The sequence below is a fragment of the Naegleria lovaniensis genome (assembly GCF_003324165.1).
Source record: "Naegleria lovaniensis strain ATCC 30569 chromosome Unknown tig072, whole genome shotgun sequence".
Lineage (NCBI taxonomy): Eukaryota > Heterolobosea > Eutetramitea > Acrasida > Naegleriidae > Naegleria > Naegleria lovaniensis.
In genome coordinates this window covers 33,194-55,145 of record NW_025407895.1, presented here as the reverse complement: position 1 = coordinate 55,145, position 21,952 = coordinate 33,194, and the positions used below count along the sequence as shown (strand labels likewise).

General features: G+C 36.5%; 3 protein-coding genes across 3 annotated transcripts; 2 read left to right on the top strand and 1 right to left on the bottom strand.

Moving 5' to 3' along the window:
- Positions 1–28: 28 nt before the first annotated feature.
- On the top strand, positions 29–2,009 carry C9374_013729 (uncharacterized protein; the record flags this gene model as incomplete). Its single annotated transcript, XM_044689638.1, has 2 exons — positions 29–296; positions 430–2,009. 2 exons carry the CDS (start codon positions 29–31, stop codon positions 2,007–2,009), a joined length of 1,848 nt encoding a protein of 615 aa, XP_044541793.1.
- A 124-nt stretch (positions 2,010–2,133) lies between these two features.
- Positions 2,134–16,121, top strand: C9374_013728 (uncharacterized protein; the record flags this gene model as incomplete). The annotated part of the gene is made up of 1 exon (XM_044689637.1): positions 10,239–16,121. The coding sequence occupies one exon, from the start codon at positions 10,239–10,241 to the stop codon at positions 16,119–16,121; it is 5,883 nt and encodes a 1,960-aa protein (XP_044541792.1).
- Positions 16,122–16,187: 66 nt separating this feature from the next.
- On the bottom strand, positions 16,188–21,839 carry C9374_013727 (uncharacterized protein; the record flags this gene model as incomplete). Its single annotated transcript, XM_044689635.1, has 9 exons — positions 16,188–16,357; positions 16,416–16,501; positions 16,550–16,560; positions 16,610–16,647; positions 16,696–16,925; positions 16,981–17,029; positions 17,102–17,175; positions 17,231–17,709; positions 17,784–21,839. The coding sequence occupies 9 exons, from the start codon at positions 21,837–21,839 to the stop codon at positions 16,188–16,190; spliced, it is 5,193 nt and encodes a 1,730-aa protein (XP_044541791.1).
- Positions 21,840–21,952: the final 113 nt, after the last annotated feature.

Sequence of the window (21,952 nt, the reverse complement as noted above, 5' to 3'; positions counted from 1 at the left end):
GTCGGAAATCAAAAAATGTCTTCATGATATGAGTCCCTACGTGAGAAAAGCAGCTGCTTTAGGTATCATTAAAGTATTCAGACAAAATCCAGATGAACTCGGAGCAGAATGTGCTGATTTAATCGGAGAATTATTGAAGGATAACAATACTATGGTTTTGGGAGCCGCAGTTCACGCTTTCAATGAAGTCTGTCCAACCAACTACTCATTGATTCACCCAGTATTCAGAAAACTGTGCCGATTCTTGTTGATTGTGATGAATGGGGACAATGTTCAATTATGCAAATGTTGTTACGGTATGGACGTGCTCATTTCCAATCTCCATTCAAGAGTGATGCATACAAGAAACGTGCTTTCTACGAAGATGACGATGACACAGAAGGAAATCATGACGGAAACAAGAAATATTCGATGATGGGTTTGAACCAGGAGCAGAGATGGAACTTGATCAAGATCACAGATTATTATTGAAATCAACAGCTCCTTTATTGAAAACTAACAACAGCGCTGTTGTTTTAATGGTGGTCGATTTACATTTCTATTTGGCACCTAAACAAGAATTTGCTTTGAAATGTGTCGCCCCATTATTGAGAATTTTGAGATTTTATCGTGAGAATGCATACATTGGGTTAATGTCTGTCTCAACCATCGCAAGAGAACGACCAGAAATTTTTGCAAATCACCTGAAGGATTTCTTTATTTATTCAACAGATCCAGCCTATGTAAAGAATCTCAAATTAGAGATTTTGTCACTTCTCGCCACTGATGAAACAGTTCACAGTATTCTGAAAGAATTCAGAACTTATGTCAAATTCCCCAACGAACAAGACTTTGTTAACAATACTGTTAGAGCCATGGGAAGAGTGGCATCAAGAATTCCTGAAGTTGTAGAATCATGTATTGGTACATTGATGAATTTAATTACAAAGGGATCAGATACAATTGTGGCAGAATCCATTATTGTCATTCATCAACTCTTGCAACAAAATCCTGAAGATAACAAGAAAATTATTTTGCAAATGGCCATTTTGTTGGATGATATCAAAATTCCAGTTGCCAGAGCAAGCATTGCCTACATGATTGGAGAATATATTGACTATCTTCCTTCAAAGGAGGGTATTGGCATTGGCGTTGCTGCTGATGCTCTACGTATTTTAGCCAAGGATTTTGTCAAGGAAGATGACTTGGTCAAATTGCAAGCTTTGAATTTGAGTACCAAATTGTATTTGAAGGTTGCCAATACCGCTGACGTTAAAAAGTCAGAGCAAATCAATTTATTGATTCAATATGTTTTGAACTTGGCTCGATATGACCAGAGTTATGATGTTCGTGATCGTGCCAGATTTATGAGAAATATTTTATTCAATCCAAAAGGACTTGTATCTACTTTGCATGAAAAATCGGACGATATTTTCGGAGCCAACACCAAAACATCCATTTCACTTAACAGCAAGTTTGTTGAGGACCGTGCTAGATTTATTTTAGGTACATTGTCACACATTCTAAACCATTCTACAGATGGCTATTTGCCTCTTCCTGATTTCCCACCAGAAACTCTCAACTACGAAGACAGAAATGTTTTGGCATCGACTGACGTGCAAGCTGATGTTGGTGCTATTGGAGAGACATCCTCAGATTTATTCTCTGGAGATATCGACGACTTTTATGGTGAAGAAGAGGAAGAAGAAGAAGAGGATGATGAATTGGAGGGAGATGCTGAATTTGAGGAAGAGGAAGAGGAAGAAGAGGAAGAGGATGATATTGACAACTTTTATGGCGAAGAAGAAGAAGAAGAGGAAGGTGAGGAAGAGGAAGGCGAAGAAGAAGAGGAAGAAGAAGAGGGTGAAGAAGAAGAAGACGAAGAAGAGGAAGAAGAAGAAGAGGAGGAAGAGGAGGAGGAAGAAGATGATGAAGAAGAATTCATGAAGCCTTCATCGAGCTCCAAATCAGCTGTAAAAACACCAACAAGCGCCAAAAAGCCAACCACTACCACCTTTGATTTTTACTAGTCTCGAGACAATTAAATAATATTTCACTTTTTGTGCTGACTCATCGTTTGACTTTTCACACAAATATTTGCCACAAGGGAAGGACGAGAGATTGGAAATCATCAAAACCCACAACAACAAAAAAATGCAAGCCTTGGATCGTCATCTTCTCGATTTACATACAGTACTCGAAGAAGGAGAAAAGTGCACAGCACTGTTAAATCCAATTTCTATCGTTTCGGATATGAACGATTTTTGCAGTCGACTCTCCTCGGACGACATTGGTCTCTGCTCTAGTATTCTATTCCATGAAGAGAAGGGAATATTTGCCTATGTCAATCGATCACTCACTTTATATCCAAGTTCGATTGGAGGCAACAAGACGATGACTCTGAGTCGGAAAGCAATTTTCGACTTTTTATTGAATTATATTAAAATTGCAAAAGAACGAATTTTAGAGCACGTTCTTGTGATCAAAAGGTGGTGTGTCAATGTCTTCCGACGAGAGAGTTCGAATCAAGTACGACTCGCAACCATTCCTCCTCTCATTAAATTATTAATTATTTTGATGGAGAATGATTCTCCATTATTGATATCAAAAAGTTCCTCTTCCTCCTCCGAATCGGATGAAGCAGGTACGTCCTCAACGACCAATGATGACGCAACCAAGAATAACAATCAAATGGAGACAGATGAGAGGAATGAAAACTCTACTACTGGAGAATCATCAAGTGCTGTGGCTACTTTATCCAATCGATCTCCTGCAGAGTCCGATACAAGTCTCAATATTCGAGAAGTGTTCCAAGTCTATTTCAAAGAATTCCAACGATTGGGCAATAATGGTAATCAAACATTGAAAGGAAGTATTTTACACTTATTAGGTGTGTTGTGTGAATATTTTCCTGGAGAGACACACATGTATCAACAACAAATGTTGTCTCTTCTCATGAGTACACTACTCAATCAGTCAAAGAAGGCAAAACCAGAACCACAATTGATTGCTTCGACGTTTCGAGGTCTCTCCCATTTCTTGTCTCAATTTGGTGGTTCTGTAGAAGAAGGTTCGACCTATATCAAACCATTGTATCAACTCTTGTGCACAAGTCTGGAGCTTGTGAATGAAACTCGATACGACGTTCCAAAATCTGCATTGATTTTACTTGCGAAACATGCATTCCAATTTAAGGAATATCTCACAGTGGATGCAGAGAAAATGTTTGATCGACTTTCAACATTATGTTCTCATCGAAATGACAAGGTACGAAAGAATGCATTCCCTGCACTTGAGAGTTTCCTAGCACAAATTTCATACGAGTTAATTCGTGATGGCGGAAGAAAACTTGAATCGAATTTGCGAACGTTTAAGAATCTCATGCAAAAATTCAAAGGTTTACTTTCACTAAATTTTTCTGATGTCTCTGTTCAATCGAGTACGGCTCCATCCATTAATCCAAACATCAACAAGTATTTCCTAAGTATTGCAATTAGAAGTTTTGGACAATTTGCTCTTCCAATGAAGAAATTCTTGACACAAAACGACATGAAAATAATTCTAAGACAATTACTGAAATTGAGTGATCAATTACTTACAAGAAGTCAAGAGCAACTTGAAGAATCTGTTTCTCACATTCCATCTTTTTTATCTGCTTTTGCGAATATTATTCTTGAACTTGACATTGTTGATTCATGGATTATGGACTCGTTAGAGAAAATTTCAGGAATTTTGTTTTTGGTTTACCCAAAGCAATATCTGTTCCCCAAGTATAAGTATGCTAATTATAGCGCATTTGTGAAATTATTGATTGCATTGTATATGAAAGAGAGAGCTCTTGGAAACTTTTTAGATCGAATTGTGTTTCAATGTATGACTTTGACAATTTCTAGTGTGACTTCTCTAGTGACCACCAATGATGTGAACACCAATACTAATTCAATGGCCTCCGACCAACCTCCATCCCTCTATGAAGAATACTTAGATTTATGGTACAATATTTTAAATCCAAAGAATATCAAACTAGGAGATTGGAATTATCCATGGGTTGATTTAACACTATCCGAAGATCTTATTGAACATTTGCATTCCATTGTGTATGACAAATTGATCGAAGTGATTATGCAAATGATATCCAAATTCGATCTCAGATGTACACATGCAAGTACCTTGTCGGGAGATGGCAGTACCTCTGGAAACTCAGTCACAACAGCTACAGGGCAGGTAGTTGATGAAGGAACTGCAATTCTTCAAGATGCACTCATCCCATCAAATGCTAAAGATATGGAGCTGTTCTTGAACTTGGTTGAATTTTCAAAAAGATTTTTGAAGAAGTGTAAACCAAAACACTTTTTAAGATGGAATTATGTGTTCTCGAAACTTGTTGTAGAAAAATCAATTCAATATCCATACATTAGCGGATTCTACAAAATGTTATCAGTGGCCATGAAGATTAGTGACAAGTATGACTATTTTGAAAATATCAACGACAAGAGTACCATCATGAAGTCATCTTCCACAATTGTAAAACAAGAATCTCAATCACTATTGGCTGAGAATGCTGCCCAAATGACAGATGAAGAAGTTGAAGATGATGAAATTCTCATGAAGAAACTCTTCATTGTCGATTACAATACCAAAGTCATTTGCTATCAATTACTTTTGAAGTTTGTTAAAGATAACGTCATTCAACGATTGCATGAATTCAAAGGAGAATTACTCACTAGTTGCATCAAATTTGTGCTTTCCATGCCTAAATCATTTATTGATCTCAAATATTGGGTGCATCCATTGCAGTTATCCTTCGAGTTGGGCCTAAGTTATTTACCTCTTGCAAACATCGGTCTTGAAGCCATTGAATATTGGTTGAAAGTGTTGCCAAGATCTGAACTTGTTGAAAAGTGCTTCCCTAAAGTTTTACCAAAATTAGATCCCTATCTGATGGTCAAGCACAACAACTCTATTGGTGTGAGCGGTGACGACAATGATGTAGATGCAGAGGTGTCCGACATTTCCAAACTGTTGAAAGGACAAACCAAAACTTCCATCAGAAAAACCAATGATAACACTACACAAGCTAAAAACAAGCTTTCTAGTTTTGACAAAACCCCACTCAAGAAAGTACAATTAGGTATCATCCGATTACTAGGAAAAATTGGAGGAGACAATGCCAATATTTTGAACAAGGCCGAAAATTCACACGCCAATGACGATATCATTATTACATGGGACACGGAGCCACGTGTGAAATTCTCAATGCCATTCCGTGATGTGAAAATGGAACTTTTCTTTGATCCTGTTTTACCCAGAATTACGGAACTTGCTGAAAAATCTAGTGATAGACAAACCAAGATTGCGGCATGTGAATTCTTGCACTCGATTGTACTTTATATGGTTGGTAAAAATGCATATAGCCCACAAGCAAGACAAAGGGCACAAGAAATTCAAATGAAGCAACAGGAAGAAGATGAAAAGCGCAAAAACAAGCAAGATTCATCAATCAATGATGAAGAATCTACTGTAGTAGTCTCAAGCGACCCAACCCCTTATTACAAAATCTATGAAAAATTATTTCCAGTATTGTTGAGACTTTCAGTCGATACTGAACAAGTCACCAAACAATTATTTGAACCTTTAATGTTCCAATTGGTCCACTGGCTTACTCAAAACATGCAATATGAAAATAAGGAGACCATGGCTTTATTGGACTCAATCATTGATTCCATGTCAAACACTACGGATGGAGCTCTCAGAGATCAATGTGCTTTATTATTGAATGAATTCTTGAAGTGGTCAGTCAAGCACGATCGTGACAAGAAATACATTAATGTGAAATCACTTTTCCAAAGGCTATACAGCAACATCCATCATCCAAATTTGTTCAAGAGATTGGGAGCTGTTATTGCTTTTAACAGCATGTACAAAAGCTTTAGAGAAGTAGACGCACTCGTTCAAAGACATGTGCTTGATTGGTTACACAATGTGATTATCAGTTTAAAAATTATTGACAATGATTCAGAAATTTTAGAAAATCAAAAAACATCTCATTCGAGCTCCAACAGCACTGGTATCATTGAAAAATCTATTCAATTAATTGGACATATCGAGAGAATTGTAGTTCAAAAATCATCTCTTCTTATCAGTGAGATGGATCGTAGAATTCACACAACGCTTGCTGATTGTGTGGATTGGATTTTCATGCAATGTGGAAACGGCGAGAGAATTTGTCGTGAGCAATGCATGAGATTATTCCCAACGTTGTGCATGTTATTGCCTGGATTTGATACAGATGATGGCCACGAAGATGGATTCATGCAAAATTCAAATCTGACGAATCGAGCGTTCTTCGAGTGGTAGACGTTCCTTCTTCGTACATTCCAAGCTATGGAGGTTCAATTAAGGTCAAATCAGAGAAAGAAGAAAAGAAAGTGAATATTGCTCTCAGTACGACAGCAACAGCCAATGACATTTCTTATTTTGAAAAAGTAATGGTTTGGCTTCAAAAGTTAGAGGCCTCTTTTGATTGTCTTTATTGGTTATTTAATCACAAATTTTTGTATCCTCACCAATTGTTTAACTTGGAAAAGGAACATGATGAATTGAATCTCGAAAATAAGAGAGCATCTTCATCTGGAAGTCGAGCTACAAATTACAAAAAGAGGAAAACAACTGATGACAATGACATGCTCGATGATGATGGAGAAGTGAGAGTAATAGAGGATGAACAAGAACATGTGGCCTCGACTTCATGCTCGATCATTGGTCACATTTATAACTTTATTGAAAAATTTGCTCTCAAAAAGACGAGTGAGTCATTTATTTTGATCAGTTCTTCCGACTCAGAAAAGTATATTCACAGAAAGACCTCTACATTATTCAAGTTACTGACCTTCTTTGGCTTGATGCTTGACAAGTATCCAAGCAGTTTATTATCACAAAAAGTCACAGAGAAGGAAAATATTTTGGAGAACACCAAATTCCTCACATTATTATTCCTTTGCATTTTAACACCATCCAAGCAAGGCTTTAACACGAATCAAGAGGAAGTGCAAACTATGCTACCTCGATTAACACGAAAGATTCTAGAATCAATTGTCACGTATTCAAAGCATACCGCTAATGGATCAGCAATTATTGCTAAATGCAAAAAGATTTTGAATGACATGTTGTCACAACTTGTTGAAAAACATATTCATCAATTAGATTTCACAAAATCAGTCAAGTTGAATATGGATGATTATACATTCATGTTTAGAGGAATAAGACTTTTGCACAAATTAGATTATTTAGATGACGATGCCTTACGACCTCATTACTCATCAAAAAATGAGTTTGGAAAGAAGATTTTAGACAAGTTATTTAATCAACATTTTGATCCTTTAATGGGACCAGTGAATGTTATTATTTGCAAAGAAATGCTTCAGATGTGCTTTGAGTTTTCCATTGATGTTGATCATTTATTAGATATGGTCACAAACACCACAGCTTCCTCTTCAGCCGACAACATTTTATCGAAGAAGTTATCCCAAATTGATTCTTCATATCAAATTGCAGGTGACGAAGGTAGCAGCGCAGAACATCATTCCAAACAGCCTCACAGAGTGAAGCCAACCACGAAAGGAGCGCAATTTTACAAAATATTCCACTCAGAAATTGACACGTACATTTCTGAACACTTGGATGTATTTTCCAAGGCACTCCTGACACGAATTGCAAACATTCCATCACTCAAAGATCAGCACGAGCTGAACCATCACTTTTTATTTGATGTAATTCTGAGCGTGAGTTTGAAATTTTTAAGACTTCCAACTTCGAAAAAAGATAAGAAGTCGATCTTTGTGCAGCATGTATTGGATTCTCTGAAACCAGTTCTTGAAAAATGTAAGAACACTACCGATGACGATTACAAAATCAAGACCATGTCACTCATTGAGAGACTTTTCGCTTTGGATGCTACATTAATATTGCAGCATGTCATTTATCAAGAGGCTATTATTGAATTCCTTTTGACATGTCTCAAAATCAAGAGAGATGATTCTTCTAGAACTTCAGAGAGTGAATCACCATCCAATCTATTTGATTTGAAATTGAAAGCCATTCGTATTTTGCCAGTCATCTTTAAGAACTCTCTACTGTCGTCTGAAAAGGACGAAGTAAAAGAAAAGTTCAAAGGAGAACTTGCACCAATTCTTAATCAAATCAAGAAAATTGTGATTGATGATTTTCCATTGAATTATGAAGAAATAGAAGTTGAGTCAAGCGAATACGATGATCATGTTTCATTACTTGAGGACTTACTTTTTGCTCTTCAAGGATCTGATTCTGTTGAAGTGTTGGAACAAATTTTGCCACTTTATCGATGGAAAAATCATCCAATTCAAGAACGAATGACACAATCATTGAAATCCTTATTTGGAAAATTCACAAATGAAAAGCTATTGAAAGCAGCCAATAGTTGTTTAGAGACATTCTACAAGGAAAGTTTGCCAATCGATATTCGAAGACAAGTGATTCAGTGGGTTTGTCTCACATGCCTCACACACATGCCTGAACGAGTGTTAATTCAATTCTTTGAGGACAATATTCAACGATTAATGAAATCGATCGCAAAACCAACGGCTCTAAGTGAAGAAAGTTCAAATCCCAATATTGATGAACTCGATACAGATTCTGTAAAAGCTCTCGTTGTCACGAGAACTTGCTGTTACAATTTACTGGAAGCCATGTATCGTTTATTGCCTGCTACTGCTGTCAAGGAATTTATCAACAACAAGTATTGTGAAAAAACAGCAAACAGCGGTCAGCTTACTGGTAAAGAATTGACGGAGAAAGTTATGAGATCGAGCTTTGCTGCACGTTCATGGAAACCCAACGATCAAGAATTCAAGTTGTTGGGTCACGACTTGTTACTCGATTTTAGAACAAGTGCTTTCAATGTGCTTGCTGGAGGTGTGAAATGTACACAAACTCAAGAAAAGTTTTATACAGGATTTCTCTTCAAAGAAAAAGAGGATGATTTGTGGGAAAATATTGTCAATCTCGATTGCCATTATAACTTTGAAATTGAGACCAATTTTGCATTCCATCGAAAAGCAGTGGACGAATTACGAGTAGATTCTAATCAAAAGAAAATTGAATCCCATGCTGGCACTCACAGAAAACCAGGAGAGCTACAAATCGGTTATCTTTCGTCACAATATCTTTCTGACAGTTCATTGAGCTCTAGTTTGCCAATTGCTAGTAATTTCTTTATTCCTGGATCGAAATATGCAGAAGAGGCCATTTTGAGCAATTCATCAGAAGAAGAAGCATCATCGAACAAGCCACAAGATGTTGGTTCTACCTCTTCCACGAGCAATGACAGCAACACCAACTCTACTTTGGAAATGGACGAAATTAATGCTAATCCTTGCATGTCTGCCGTGTTGAGAACGATCGATCACATGGTCTCTATTTTCAAATATCCTGGCGTTTCATCAGATGCTTCATCCGTAACGTCCACCACGACACAAACCATGCCTTCATGGATGGGTGAAATGCACAAAAAGCTAAATAACGACTCTACACATAGAAATATCAAACTCTTCATTTGCAAGGTCATCATTAACAGACCCAATGTGTTTGAACCATTTGCCAAACACTTCTTCGAACCTATTGTGAAACTAATTTTGAGAGAAGAAGAGGAACAAAGTGAAGACGTCTCTACTAGAGGTATCAACTACTTTATCAGAGACTTGTTAATTTTATTGTTGAGATGGAAAGACGTGTCTCCACACAAATCAGCACTCACCAAAGATTTAGCTTCCAAATTACTCGCATTCATGTTTAAGAATTGTGCTCATCAAAAGAAAGTGATTCTGAGATCCAATCTTGAATTGATTAAACTGATGGTTGAGAAATGGAGAGAGGCAATGACTATTAACAAAACTATTATTCTAGGATGGCTATGTCATGACGAATCGAAATCGTCAGCAAAATTAGCGAGAACAACAGGACTTCAACTTTTGGGAATCATGATTGCGAATGATATTCCAATCTACATGACCGAGACAGATTCCAATTTAGGAGTGAATGAAGAACAATTCTATGAGAAGATTCTCGATAATTTAAGCTTCAAGAACAAGGACGTTTATGAAGCAGCTGCAGAAATTAGCGGAATGATTTTGAAGAGTCTTTCAAATTCTAAAACACATTCAAATGATAGTGTGAAATTGTTTGAAAAATTACTTCTTGCAAGATGTTTGGGAATTCTACAGAAAATGCAATACGATCGATTCTTGAATTGTCTCTACAAGATTGGAATTCATGATACTGGATTTATTGACAATTTCTTGCCAACCAAGATTTTGGATATTTTACCAAATTTATATGGTGTTTATAAGAAGACAGCTCTTCAATTGATTTCATGGAGAGCTGAACATATTACTGATTTGTATACTTCTTTGAAGCCATTCATTCGTCAACATTTACAACACAAAGATGAACCTACTCAATTATTAACACTTCAAATTGTTTATCAACTCGTGAAAGCAATTCCAAAAGATGACGTCATGCACTTTATGGAAATTATTACTACACATATTAACACGAGTGATGCTCAAATGATTGCAACATTCTCTGAACCTTGCCGAGAAAAGTATTATGACATTTTAATTTGGTTATTCGATAACAGACCTACCGAATTTAGAAGTGATGAAATGATCCGAACAGAGTTGCTAAAGGCCATGAATGATCCTTCCGAAGACATTCGAAAGAAAATGCTCATCTTTTGGGATCACGAATCTAGATTATCCAACGAAAGTTTACGTCGTTTGGAGCAATCATTTACTCTCTTATTTTCACAAAATTTAGGTGACAAGTGGCTTCAATTTTCCTCATACTTGATTCTTCAATTATTACATCGTTCACCTGATTTTTCTGATACCAACGCCATCTTCTCAGAGAGTCTTTCCAATTGTGTCTTTAAAGAATACAAGATTGACACAAGTTGGCAACACAGAAGTTTACCACTAACGGCCACATCCATTGTTCTTGGATCTGGAGTATCGATAGGATCTAGTTCCAAGAAGGGACATGGAACTGTTCAAAGTTATGCATCTCTTCCTTATGAATCTCTTGCATTGGAAGATCCCTATGCCACTTTGTCACAATCTCAACAAGTTCCAGCAACTATTGGTGTTGGAATGGTCAAGGCCACTCAAACTCCTCAATTTACTCCAACACAATATGCAACAGAGACGTTGAAAGATATTCTTTCAGCTCCAAGTATGAGTCAAACATCACTATTGTTCACACCGTTCAAGTCTGTGACCAGTAATAATGCTCAAGGAAATAGTGCAGATACCACAGGTGGAAATTCTGCTACAGCTACTGGAGGAGCTAGTGGGGCTACTTCCGAGTCATTCCAAGGTCCATACTTGAGAAGAAGATTTTTAAAGTTAAAGGAAAATACCATGACACAATATCAAGCACGTAGAGCTGTTCGATTGAAGAGAGAAAAAGAAGCTTGGGAAACTCGACAAAAAATTGCAAAGAAAAATAAGATTACCATGTACAGAAAGTACAGAACTGGAGAATTACCAGATATTCAAATTGCTTTAAAGGAAATTATTACTCCATTGCAAGCACTTTGTCTCTATGATGTGAATGTTTCCAAGCATTTGTTTGTTTCGGTATTCTCTTCTCTATATCCAAATATTGCACAAAAATTGGATGAAAAACAAGCTGAGACATTGAAGAATAATATTCACACGACCTTCAATCAAATGTTAAAACAATCTGGGGATAGCTCAGTATTGATGTCTGCGTTAATGACTTTATGTCTTGAAATTTTGGACCTTCAATCACCTAAATTTAACATTCTATCACCCAAACTTGTTCGATCTGTTAGTATGCAAAGTTTCAACGTTGAATTAGGAATCCTATTGTTGGAATCTTTAATTGAAAACAATGCTATTGATTCTGGAAATGACGAAGACATGATTGATCAAGATCGAGACATGAGAGCTTACATCGACGCATGGATCGAATTAGGTAAACTATACAAATCCATCGATGAAGAAGACGTGGTTCGATCCATTTTCGAGTATCACGTCGCTCAACAAGAAAATACCAAGAGAGCTCTTTCCGAAGAATTAGCTGGTCGGTACAATAGCGCACTGAAAATTTATGGACAGGGTCTACAAGATTGGGATGCTGGTTGGAAATCTCATGATACTCCACCATTAGAAGAAGAAGTAGTCTTTTGGCGAGAACAAAAATTAGAATGTCTTAAAAAGATGAACCAATGGGATACTGTGTTACAAGAAGTTGTGTCTGATTTGAAACGAATGACCAAATCTGAAAATATCACCAATGATGAATCATCATTGATACAAGAAAAGATTTGGCAAAGTGAAAATAGTGACAAGTTGCTTTCCCTATTTTTGGATAGTAATTTGAAACTGAAAGAACGATGGAGCGCGTTACAACATTTCATTGAAGTTGCCATGAGTTCAAACACAAAGAGAGACACCTTGGAGAGCAAGTTCTGTGATCGCCTTTCATTCTTGTCACTCTTTATTCAACAATATGAAAAGGCCAAGTCCTACATTGTGGATAGTTACGCCGAATTTTTACAAAGTTGGAGCTCATTGTCACCGCTCGCTAAAACTGGTCGTCATATTTATTTGCAAAAACTTCAACCTCTTGTAGAAATTGAAGAATTTATTGATTTGTGGCAATCTCAAATGAATATGAAACCAAAGAAGTTAATTCAATTGTTGCAAACATGGAAATCGAGATATCCAAGTTCATACATTGATGATATGAACACGTGGGACAATGTGGTCACCAATCGAAATTTCATGTATGATTTAATTTCACAAAATTTGGAGAACTTTATTGAAAAAGATCAACCAAAACTTTCACTCAGTGGAAAGTCGTCTTCACTTCGACCTCTCACAAGCAGCTTGTTAGGTGACGACCCAACGACTACACTTCTTCTCTCAGCAGGATCTCTTTCACAACAAGACTATGTGGTTGGTGCTACCTCTACTGGTTCATCTATTTTGACAATGGACTCTGAATCTCTCTCAAAATCTATTGCAAGAGAGAAGGCCATCATGTATTTGACCGTCACAAAAGCCGCCAGAAAACAAAAGAACAATACTGTTGCTCAGAGTTATCTCAAAATTGCACAAGGATGCAGTAAGAATTTGTTGACTTCAGATTCTAACAGCAGTGATGCAATCGCTTTTGATTTTGAATTTTTCAAATCTCTTGTGAAATTATTGAAGATTAAGGCAACAAGCAAAGGATCGACTACTGCTGACACTGTTTCTGTGTTTGAGAAACTTGTTCGATTTATCAAACAAAATGGAAACAAGTATGGAAACGAAGCAAGCATGCCAATCAAATACTTGTTGACCTACAAATTATTAGATGCAGATGCAAACGCTTCGTTTGCTTCTACTCTTCGAGAAATCAAAGTTCAAAACACAGATTTAGGATCTTCAGAAGACATTTTAAGATCTTCATTTGTTCGATTTAAAGAATCGATTGAATTGGTGAACAAACATATTGCACAAGTGTCTGATGATTCCAAGATCATCAAAGTCGATGACGACGTCGACTATGTGTCACATCCTCAAGCATCCAAGATTTATCTCAAGTTTGCACTATTTTGTGATAATCTTTTGAAGCAACGCTTGAATCAAACTGATGATGACGAAGATATTATTTTAACAAGAGATCAACAACATAGTTCACTTCCTTCTAATGATCAATTAGCCAATTATATTGTTGAAAATCTCATGAACAGTATGAAATATTTCAACAAGGAAGCAAGAGATCGATTCCCACGTTTATTAGAATTATTAGAAAAATATCCAACCACAAGAAGTGTCTTTTCCAAATTTGTACCTTCAACTTGTACGTTACAAATTCCAAGTTGGATGTTTATCACATGGATTTCACAATTATTGGCTCACCTAACAGGACCAGAGGGAGAATGTCTAGTTCCAATATTAATTTCCATTGCTGAAAACTATCCACAGTCCTTATATTATCCATTGAATATCAGTGCAGATGAAATTATTGATTCTTACGAAAAAGGAAATACCACTATTACTCGCAAAGTGTTGGAAGGTATCAAAATTATGAGACAAAAAGTGAAAAACCCACTCATTGAAACATTTATTTATTCTCTCAAAAAGTTGAATTATCCAGAATTACGATTCAAAGCATTCATGGATGACATTAAGGAAATTATGAAATCCAAAAATTACAAGTCAGAAAATAGTCGAAAGAAAGATATCAAATCCAAATGGGAAGAATGCTATGATGATGTTTTTGATCCCAATGCTCCTCATATTGGCGTTTACAATGTAAGATTTGCCAAAAATTGGGCTCCAGCCATCAAGAAGGACTTTGGAGGACGTGACGGTGAAAAATTGTTAAAAATGGATGAAAAGACGTTTGAAAGTTCCTATTTATCAAAATTCAAAAAGATGAAAGAAACGAAAGGAGCTTTACAACATGGCAAGACGAAACTTGAATACTTTTCTAAATGGATGCTTGATTTCCATCAATCGTCATCTTCATTGAATATGAATCATTCAATGTCCTCCTCTTCTGATTCTTCTCATCAACATTTCATTGAACTACCTGGACAATATATTGATAACATTGGAAAGGCAGCTTCTTCCTTAATGTTAGGAACATTATCCATGAATACGAACTATCCCAATATGCAACCACCAAATTTGGACGATCATGTAAGAATTATTAGTTTCGATCCAACGTTGTTGACCATGTCTTCGATGAGAAAACCCAAACGTTTAAAGATTCATGGTTCAGACGAAAAGGATTATGCATTCCTTGTGAAAGGAGGAGAAGATTTACGTCAAGATCAAAGAATTCAACAACTTTTCCATGTCATGAATAATATTTTAGATCAAGATGCTAATTGTAAACAACGAGAATTATCCATTCGAATGTATAAGGTCATCCCAATGAGCACCGAAGTTGGAATTATTGAATGGGTCGATAATACCATGCCATTAAAGGCAATTATTGAAGAACAATTGAATAAGGAATCTGGAACCAAAGATCAAGAAGTATTGAAACACATTTCTTCAACCATTCATTTGAAAATGATGGAAAAATTAGCAGGAAATCATCCTGAATTGAATTTATATCAAAAATATATTTTATCTTATCAGAAAGCCAATCAAGATAGTTTAACACAAGTCATGGATGAGCAATACAAGACGATTAATCCAGATTTATTGAGAAATGGATTGAGATCATTGGCAATTTCTAATGAAGCTTATTTCACGATTAGAAATCGATTTGCCAAGTCACTTGCCACTTTCTCTATTTGTTCATACATTTTAGGAATTGGAGATCGTCACTTGGAAAACTTCCTTGTGGATTATTCGAGTGGATCTTTGATTGGAATTGACTTTGGACATGCCTTTGGAAGTGCTACTGAAATTTTGCCAGTTCCTGAACTCGTTCCTTTCCGATTGACACGTCAATTGTTGGCTGTGTTTTCACCCATTTCGACGACTTTGGATGATTTTTCAAATGAAAATGTTGGAACAGGTCTTTTGTTTGAAAGTATGGTTCATTGCATGCGAGCATTACATAATCATAGACATATTTTGTTAAATACCATGGATGTATTTATTAAGGAGCCACTTGTTGATTGGTTGAAGAATGCAAAGAAAAATCCACAATTTTATCAGAGTATGATGATGCAAGAAGGTGGTAGTAGCACGACTAGTTTAGGATTGAGTGACAATGCATTGAGTGGTGGTTCGTCATCATCCTCGGCAGCTGTTTCACAGACTGAAAGCAATAGTGAAGTCTCTCTGATGAAATGGTATCCACAACGGAAAGTGGAATTGGCCAAAATGAAATTGGAATTGGCAAATCCAAAAGTTATTTTCAAGAGCGATGTTCAGGCCAATCCTTGCATTAAAAAGGGAATTAAATATGTCGAGAGAGCCATTGAGGGAGATGCCGAGATTAATAAGAGAGCCAAGGTTGGAGAAGTTTGCTCGAGTGTGAAAGAACAAGTCGAATGTTTGATCGATATGGCTACCGATGTCAAGATCTTGGGAAGAACCTATATTGGTTGGGCAGCTCAATTTTAATTCTTGAAAGATCATTCTTGTGTACTTTTTATACATGCTAATGATGGATGATCACTATTAAAATGTTTACATTGAATCAGCCTCACCAATCATCATATCTTCGTTGGTGGCACTACTGGACACTTTTCTAATGATGGTGTCGCTTTCGCTGACTAATTGGTTGGCGTTGATAGGAAGAGGGTTTTTGTGATGTCGATCGAAGAGTAAATATGTCTGTGTAATTCCCTTTCCCTTGACTTCAAAGGTGCAAAATTCGAGTGTCAATATGAATAACAAACAGATAAAAGTACTCACCTTCTATACGCCGTTCTTCAAATTCAAAGCCCAAATCATAAACTCGCTCATAGGTGGACCTTGAACATTGTACTCTTCCAGGTTTACTGTGATGATAAGGGAAGTTAATTAATGGTTATTAAGCAACTACCTACCTTGTAGACTCCTAAAAATTATGTGTGACATTAAAATAAACATCACCAAAGAATACTTACCATTCTACTAGCAACATTAATGGTATCTCCCCACATATCTAAAAAAAATTGTCAGCATTTCTGCACAACACTCTGCAACCACTTACCATAAGCAAACTTCTTAGTTCCAATTACACCTCCTACCACAGGTCCTGTATTGATTCCAATACGAATATTAAGGTAGTTTGGATTGTTCGTGGTGTCTTGTGCAAAAACATGGTTATGGTTGTAATCATGAACAACAGTGAATACGTCTATGGCAAAACGCAGCACTCGTTCAGGATGGTCTGAAGTGGAGTTGTTATGAATACCTCCAACACAAAAGTAGGCGTCACCACTTATTGAATAAAAAGATGGTGTAAAATCAGTCAAACGAACATAACAAAACTTACATTGTTTTGATTTTTTCTAAATGATACTTGTCAGTGAGAGCATCAAAGCCTGCACAAATTAATAAGTGTGAAAAATATCCATAGGTTAGGATTCATCAACAAAGAACTGATATATACATACCATTGACAATAGTATTTAGCATCTTTACCAAATCTGTTGCATTGAGTACAGAGCTCATGCTGGTGAAACCGACCCTAAGAAAAAGTATTCGTGTTGATCTGTGTTTAACTGTCAGTTGAAACTACTTACATATCACTGAAAAAACATGAAACATCATTGAACTTTTCTGCGATAAATGTCTCACCACTCTTCAAGCGATTACCGACAGCTTCTGGAAGAATGTTCAGCAAGAGAGAATCTGACTTTTTCTTTTCTTCCTCCAAGAGCATGTTTTGCTTCTTTTCAGGAGTAATATCCTTTATGAAGCACACCACTACAGTTTCATTACCCATATTGCTCGCAAATACGTTGATTTTTGCTGGGAATTTGGTTTGATTCTTTCTAATACAATCTAATTCCAATGACTCTCCAGCTGCGTTGTTATTGTTTGTTTGACTAGAAATTAACACAGAGTCAATAACCTTTTTAAGCTTGACATGGCTAGATTCATCGAAAAGAGTATATATGGACAAACCAAATACATCACTCTTCTTGTATCCAAAGGATCGTTCGGCAGATGGATTGAAAATTGTAACTTCAGCTTGAGAGTTACAAAGAACGGCTCCGTCCTATAAGGTATGAAAAAATTGGAACATGGTGTTTTTGACAATGCTTCATACAGTACCAAATAACAACTACGTACCACAGCTGCGTTCAAAATACTTCTAACATGGGAATCTTCGTTAACCATAAGATCTGCACTTCTACGTTTTCTCACCTTTAAAATGTCTGTAACTCTTCCAGGTAAAGTCTTAAATAGCACAAAATTCTTTAGCTCTTCATTTTCCTCCAATACTTCATGTGAAAAATAGTTCAACATCATTCTTAAATGGCGGTATTCTTCCCAGAAAGAGCCCATTGATTTTGCAGTGAAATATATTGCAAGTATCAGGGTAATAAAACCGACTAATGCAAAAACAATTGTAATTGCAATGGACGGAGAGGATGTAAATCCAGAGTATAAATCGACCATACGTTCAATTTTGTGAGATATTAAATCAATGTCATCATATAGTTTGGTGAGCCAATCGTAAATAATTAAGCTTGTGAATTTGTCAGAATTATAATAAACATCCTCATTAAACTTTGCCGAAGAGCTTGTAACGCTAGTAATAAGATCATCTACGCCAGTACAATCCGTTGAGTTTGAAGAATTACCAGAATTGCCACACGTTCCCATGATCAAATCATCAATTTCAGGATACTTTCCAAGAAGTTTGAAGTAATTATTTTCTGCTGTTCCAAACAGTAATGAATACCATGATACTTGAATTAAGCCTGCAAGATCCTTATGATCAGTATGGAATTTGCTTAATTCTCGATCAGATGTAAGTCTCTTATCGCTCAAGTAAAAATTTTCGGTAAAATTTGGAGATTTAAAAACAAAAATTTCACCCAGGCGAAGACCAATTCTTTGTGCTGTCATCATTGCATTAACACTGAATTGAATATTCTGAATAGCTAAAGATGAACTATCAGAGTTGATGACTGTCTCAACAAAGAAGAGAGTAACACAAATAGCAGTGATTGATATCATCGTAATTACCAATATAGATATCGCGTTAGAGGGTTTGAAAATCATGGCTACAATGCCTTCAGCACCAATTTGAACGTCTTCATCTACCTTACTTTCCAACTTGTGATAAATCTTTCCTACTTTATCCTTGGAAAGATGTTTGCCCATTAATCTGACAGAATCAGTAATGGTTGTGAGGTTATACCTAGTAAATGCAATAACTGAGAATGCGCAGAAAATGTATAGCGCCGTGCTTGCAACGTAGTAGCCAAGAAATATCGTTCTAAAAGTGGAAGACTTTTCCTTATTTCTACTCAAGTATTCAGAACAAAACTTTTCATATGAAGCTGAAAAGTTAATTCTGTTCATGTAAAGAAACATAAAGTTGTAGTCGGTTACCGAGTTTTTGAATTCTGCATCACTATAGCGTAAAAAACTGTTACATGATTTGATAAGAGACTTGGTAATTTCAGCAATTGTAGAATTTCTAGTTGTTGAATAGCCAGTGTAAGTGGCTTCTGTTGCGTTGGAATACAGAAGGATTGGCTCAGTAACGAATCTAGAGCTTCTCGTATAGTCTGCCCTTACATTTTCAGAAAAGGATGAAGTTGACATACTCAAAGTATATAGGTTTTGCAATTTTGTGCATTCTTCTTTTAGGTTTTGTCTGTTAGAAATATCCCACAGAGGTACCTTTCCAACAATTTCGTCGTGTATTTGTTTGTAACGAACGTATCTCAATAAGCCCAATGGCGATGAAGAAGGTAAACAAACATCGTTTGACATGTGAATATCTTCAGTTACACCTGTAGAAAAAACGAGGCCGAGTATTAAGCCTACCGCTAAGCACACTAACGAGCCAACTGCAAAAATGACAAATGTGACACATTGAGGTTTGTTATACATTGATGATCTTAATGCTGTCCTGAACAGAAATTCCTTCTTTTGTTGTGCGGTTGCAGCATTTTCTTCTACACCCTCGAATTTTTCATTTTCATAGTCCAAGTCGTCCATTCGGCTAACTGAAAAACCTTGTTTTTGAGTGTCAACCTTCTCGAAATATCCTCGGTTGTCATCGTCCTCTGGTTGACCGCCATACATGCTGGTAGTTGAAGGATTAATAGGCACAGGTACAACTCTATTAATATGCGTAGTGGTTGGGTACTTGGATTTTGTCAAGGTCTTTTGAAGCTGGTGTCTTCTGTTAATTGCTTCTTCTTCTTCAATAATGTTTGCCTCTTGATACATTTCTTGTGCTTTCTCTGGATCAAATTTATAATCTTCAATAAATCGTGCGTATGACCTGATAACTGTTTTCTCGTTACTGTAATTAGAAAGCAGAATATCATATGTACTTTGGCAAGATGATACGAGGTTTGATATCTTTCTGTTAATATTCTCAATTTTAACAATATCAAGTGATTCATTGACCATTTCCTTCCAAAAAGCCTTGTGTAATAGTAAAATAAGTTCTTGCTTTTTCTCTAGTATAGATATAATATTCTTAATTTCCATAATATTCTTTCCAGATAAATCTTCTCCACTCAAAAACTCAATCTCTTTGGTTCTTTGGGTAACCACGAACTTTTTCATCATGTTTTTCTTCAGCTTGACCACTTTTCTCAGAATACCTCCTGCCAATATTACACTAGTAAAGTTGGGCAAGTAATAAGCAACCACGATTGCAGAGGTTACTAAAATATCAACGTTGTTGGCGCTCTTTTGAGATGACACTCCTTTAATGAGAGAAAGTGAAATGTCAACATCGGAGACTGGTGCTTCATTGGAAATGCTTTGTTTTCCAGACTTCATTGAAAACTTGAGAAATAAATTAAAATTTCGTAGTTTTCCTTCTTTCTCAAATTTTTGATAAATATTGGAAGCTTCTCTCTCGATTGGGGTTTTTGTTGCTGCTAGCTGACTCAACTCAAATGAGCTTTTTAGAACATTGATGATAGAGCTTCGAATGGAATTGTACAAGATGCCAATATAAATCTCTGAGGCTACAATTCCAATAACGAAAGCAATGACAATAAGTCCCAAAGTTAGCCCCATCATACCAAGTCCAAATTCCCAATCCTTATTGTTGGTTGCTACGAGTGCACTAACCAAAAATCCAATGGAGCCACCGACTCTTGCAGTCAAAAAACCAAAAAATATCGAGTTTTCAATCTTTCTGAAAAAAGGGAGAACATATAAATGATATACAAGGAAGAGTAAGCTCAACGCCAGATAAATGACAGGTTTAACAACAGGATACGTGGAAGGAATTGCTGAGACCAATATGATGTATAGGCATTGTGTAATAAGGAAAGGATAATAGTAAAAAACAAAATCAGTGGAAAATACATTCTTACTGCTAGGGTTGTCTTCGGTCATGGAAACTGCTGAAATAAAGAGTATTACTAGTAGCACAATAAGGAAAATGGCAGACAATGCTATGAGAACAGAGTTTAAAGCTCCATAACAAGCAACAGTAGGGTGACGAGCAAGTACTTGTACTGGTCTTTCCGACCCAGGTAGCAAGATGGAAGATGCATAATTGCAATCAAAGAAGGCTCCTATCACATAACAAAAAATGAAACTAGTAATGGTGACAAAACCATGAATAACTCGAAGTGCAAGCTTTAGCCGTTTCCAATACTTATTTGCTAACAAGCTGGCTCTATATCCTACAGCCAGTATCACAATGTATGCAGTCAAAATAGCTATATAGACAAAGAAAATAGCAATGATAGCCTCATATGATACCAGGCTCAGGGAAAGCGTAACTGGATAGTTGAGAGCACGAAACACCCATGTTGAATACTCTCCCCATTGATATTCTCTCTCAGCTAGGGCTGGAAGAAAGAGCATGGTCCATATCCAGTACAAGTTCACGAACAAATTGTAAACAAATCCATACCAATTGGTAGCGTGAATCTTGGTCTTGACTTGGATGCTTAGGAGGAAATTGGTGGCTGATTCTTCAATAGAGTTCCACAATGTTGCTCCTTCGTCGAGTAATGAGGCTGCACCTGTAGCTGTTAGAGATGTTTGCTGATCAGCGGAGAGAACAGAAGCTGCCCTACCAGCGGCTGCAATACCATTTGCAAAATTTTGAGATTGTGAGGAGTGTATTTGAGGGGTATCGTCTACCTCCACTGAGCAGCTTCCGTTACTTGCAATGGAATGAGTGGTCATGTCAATTAATTGGAGGTGAGATAGTGATATTGCGTTTAGAGAGGTTATGTTCGTTTTTCAATGATAGATTTGTAAGTCCAATAGCAGAGGTTATGAGTTTAGTTTTTTCTATT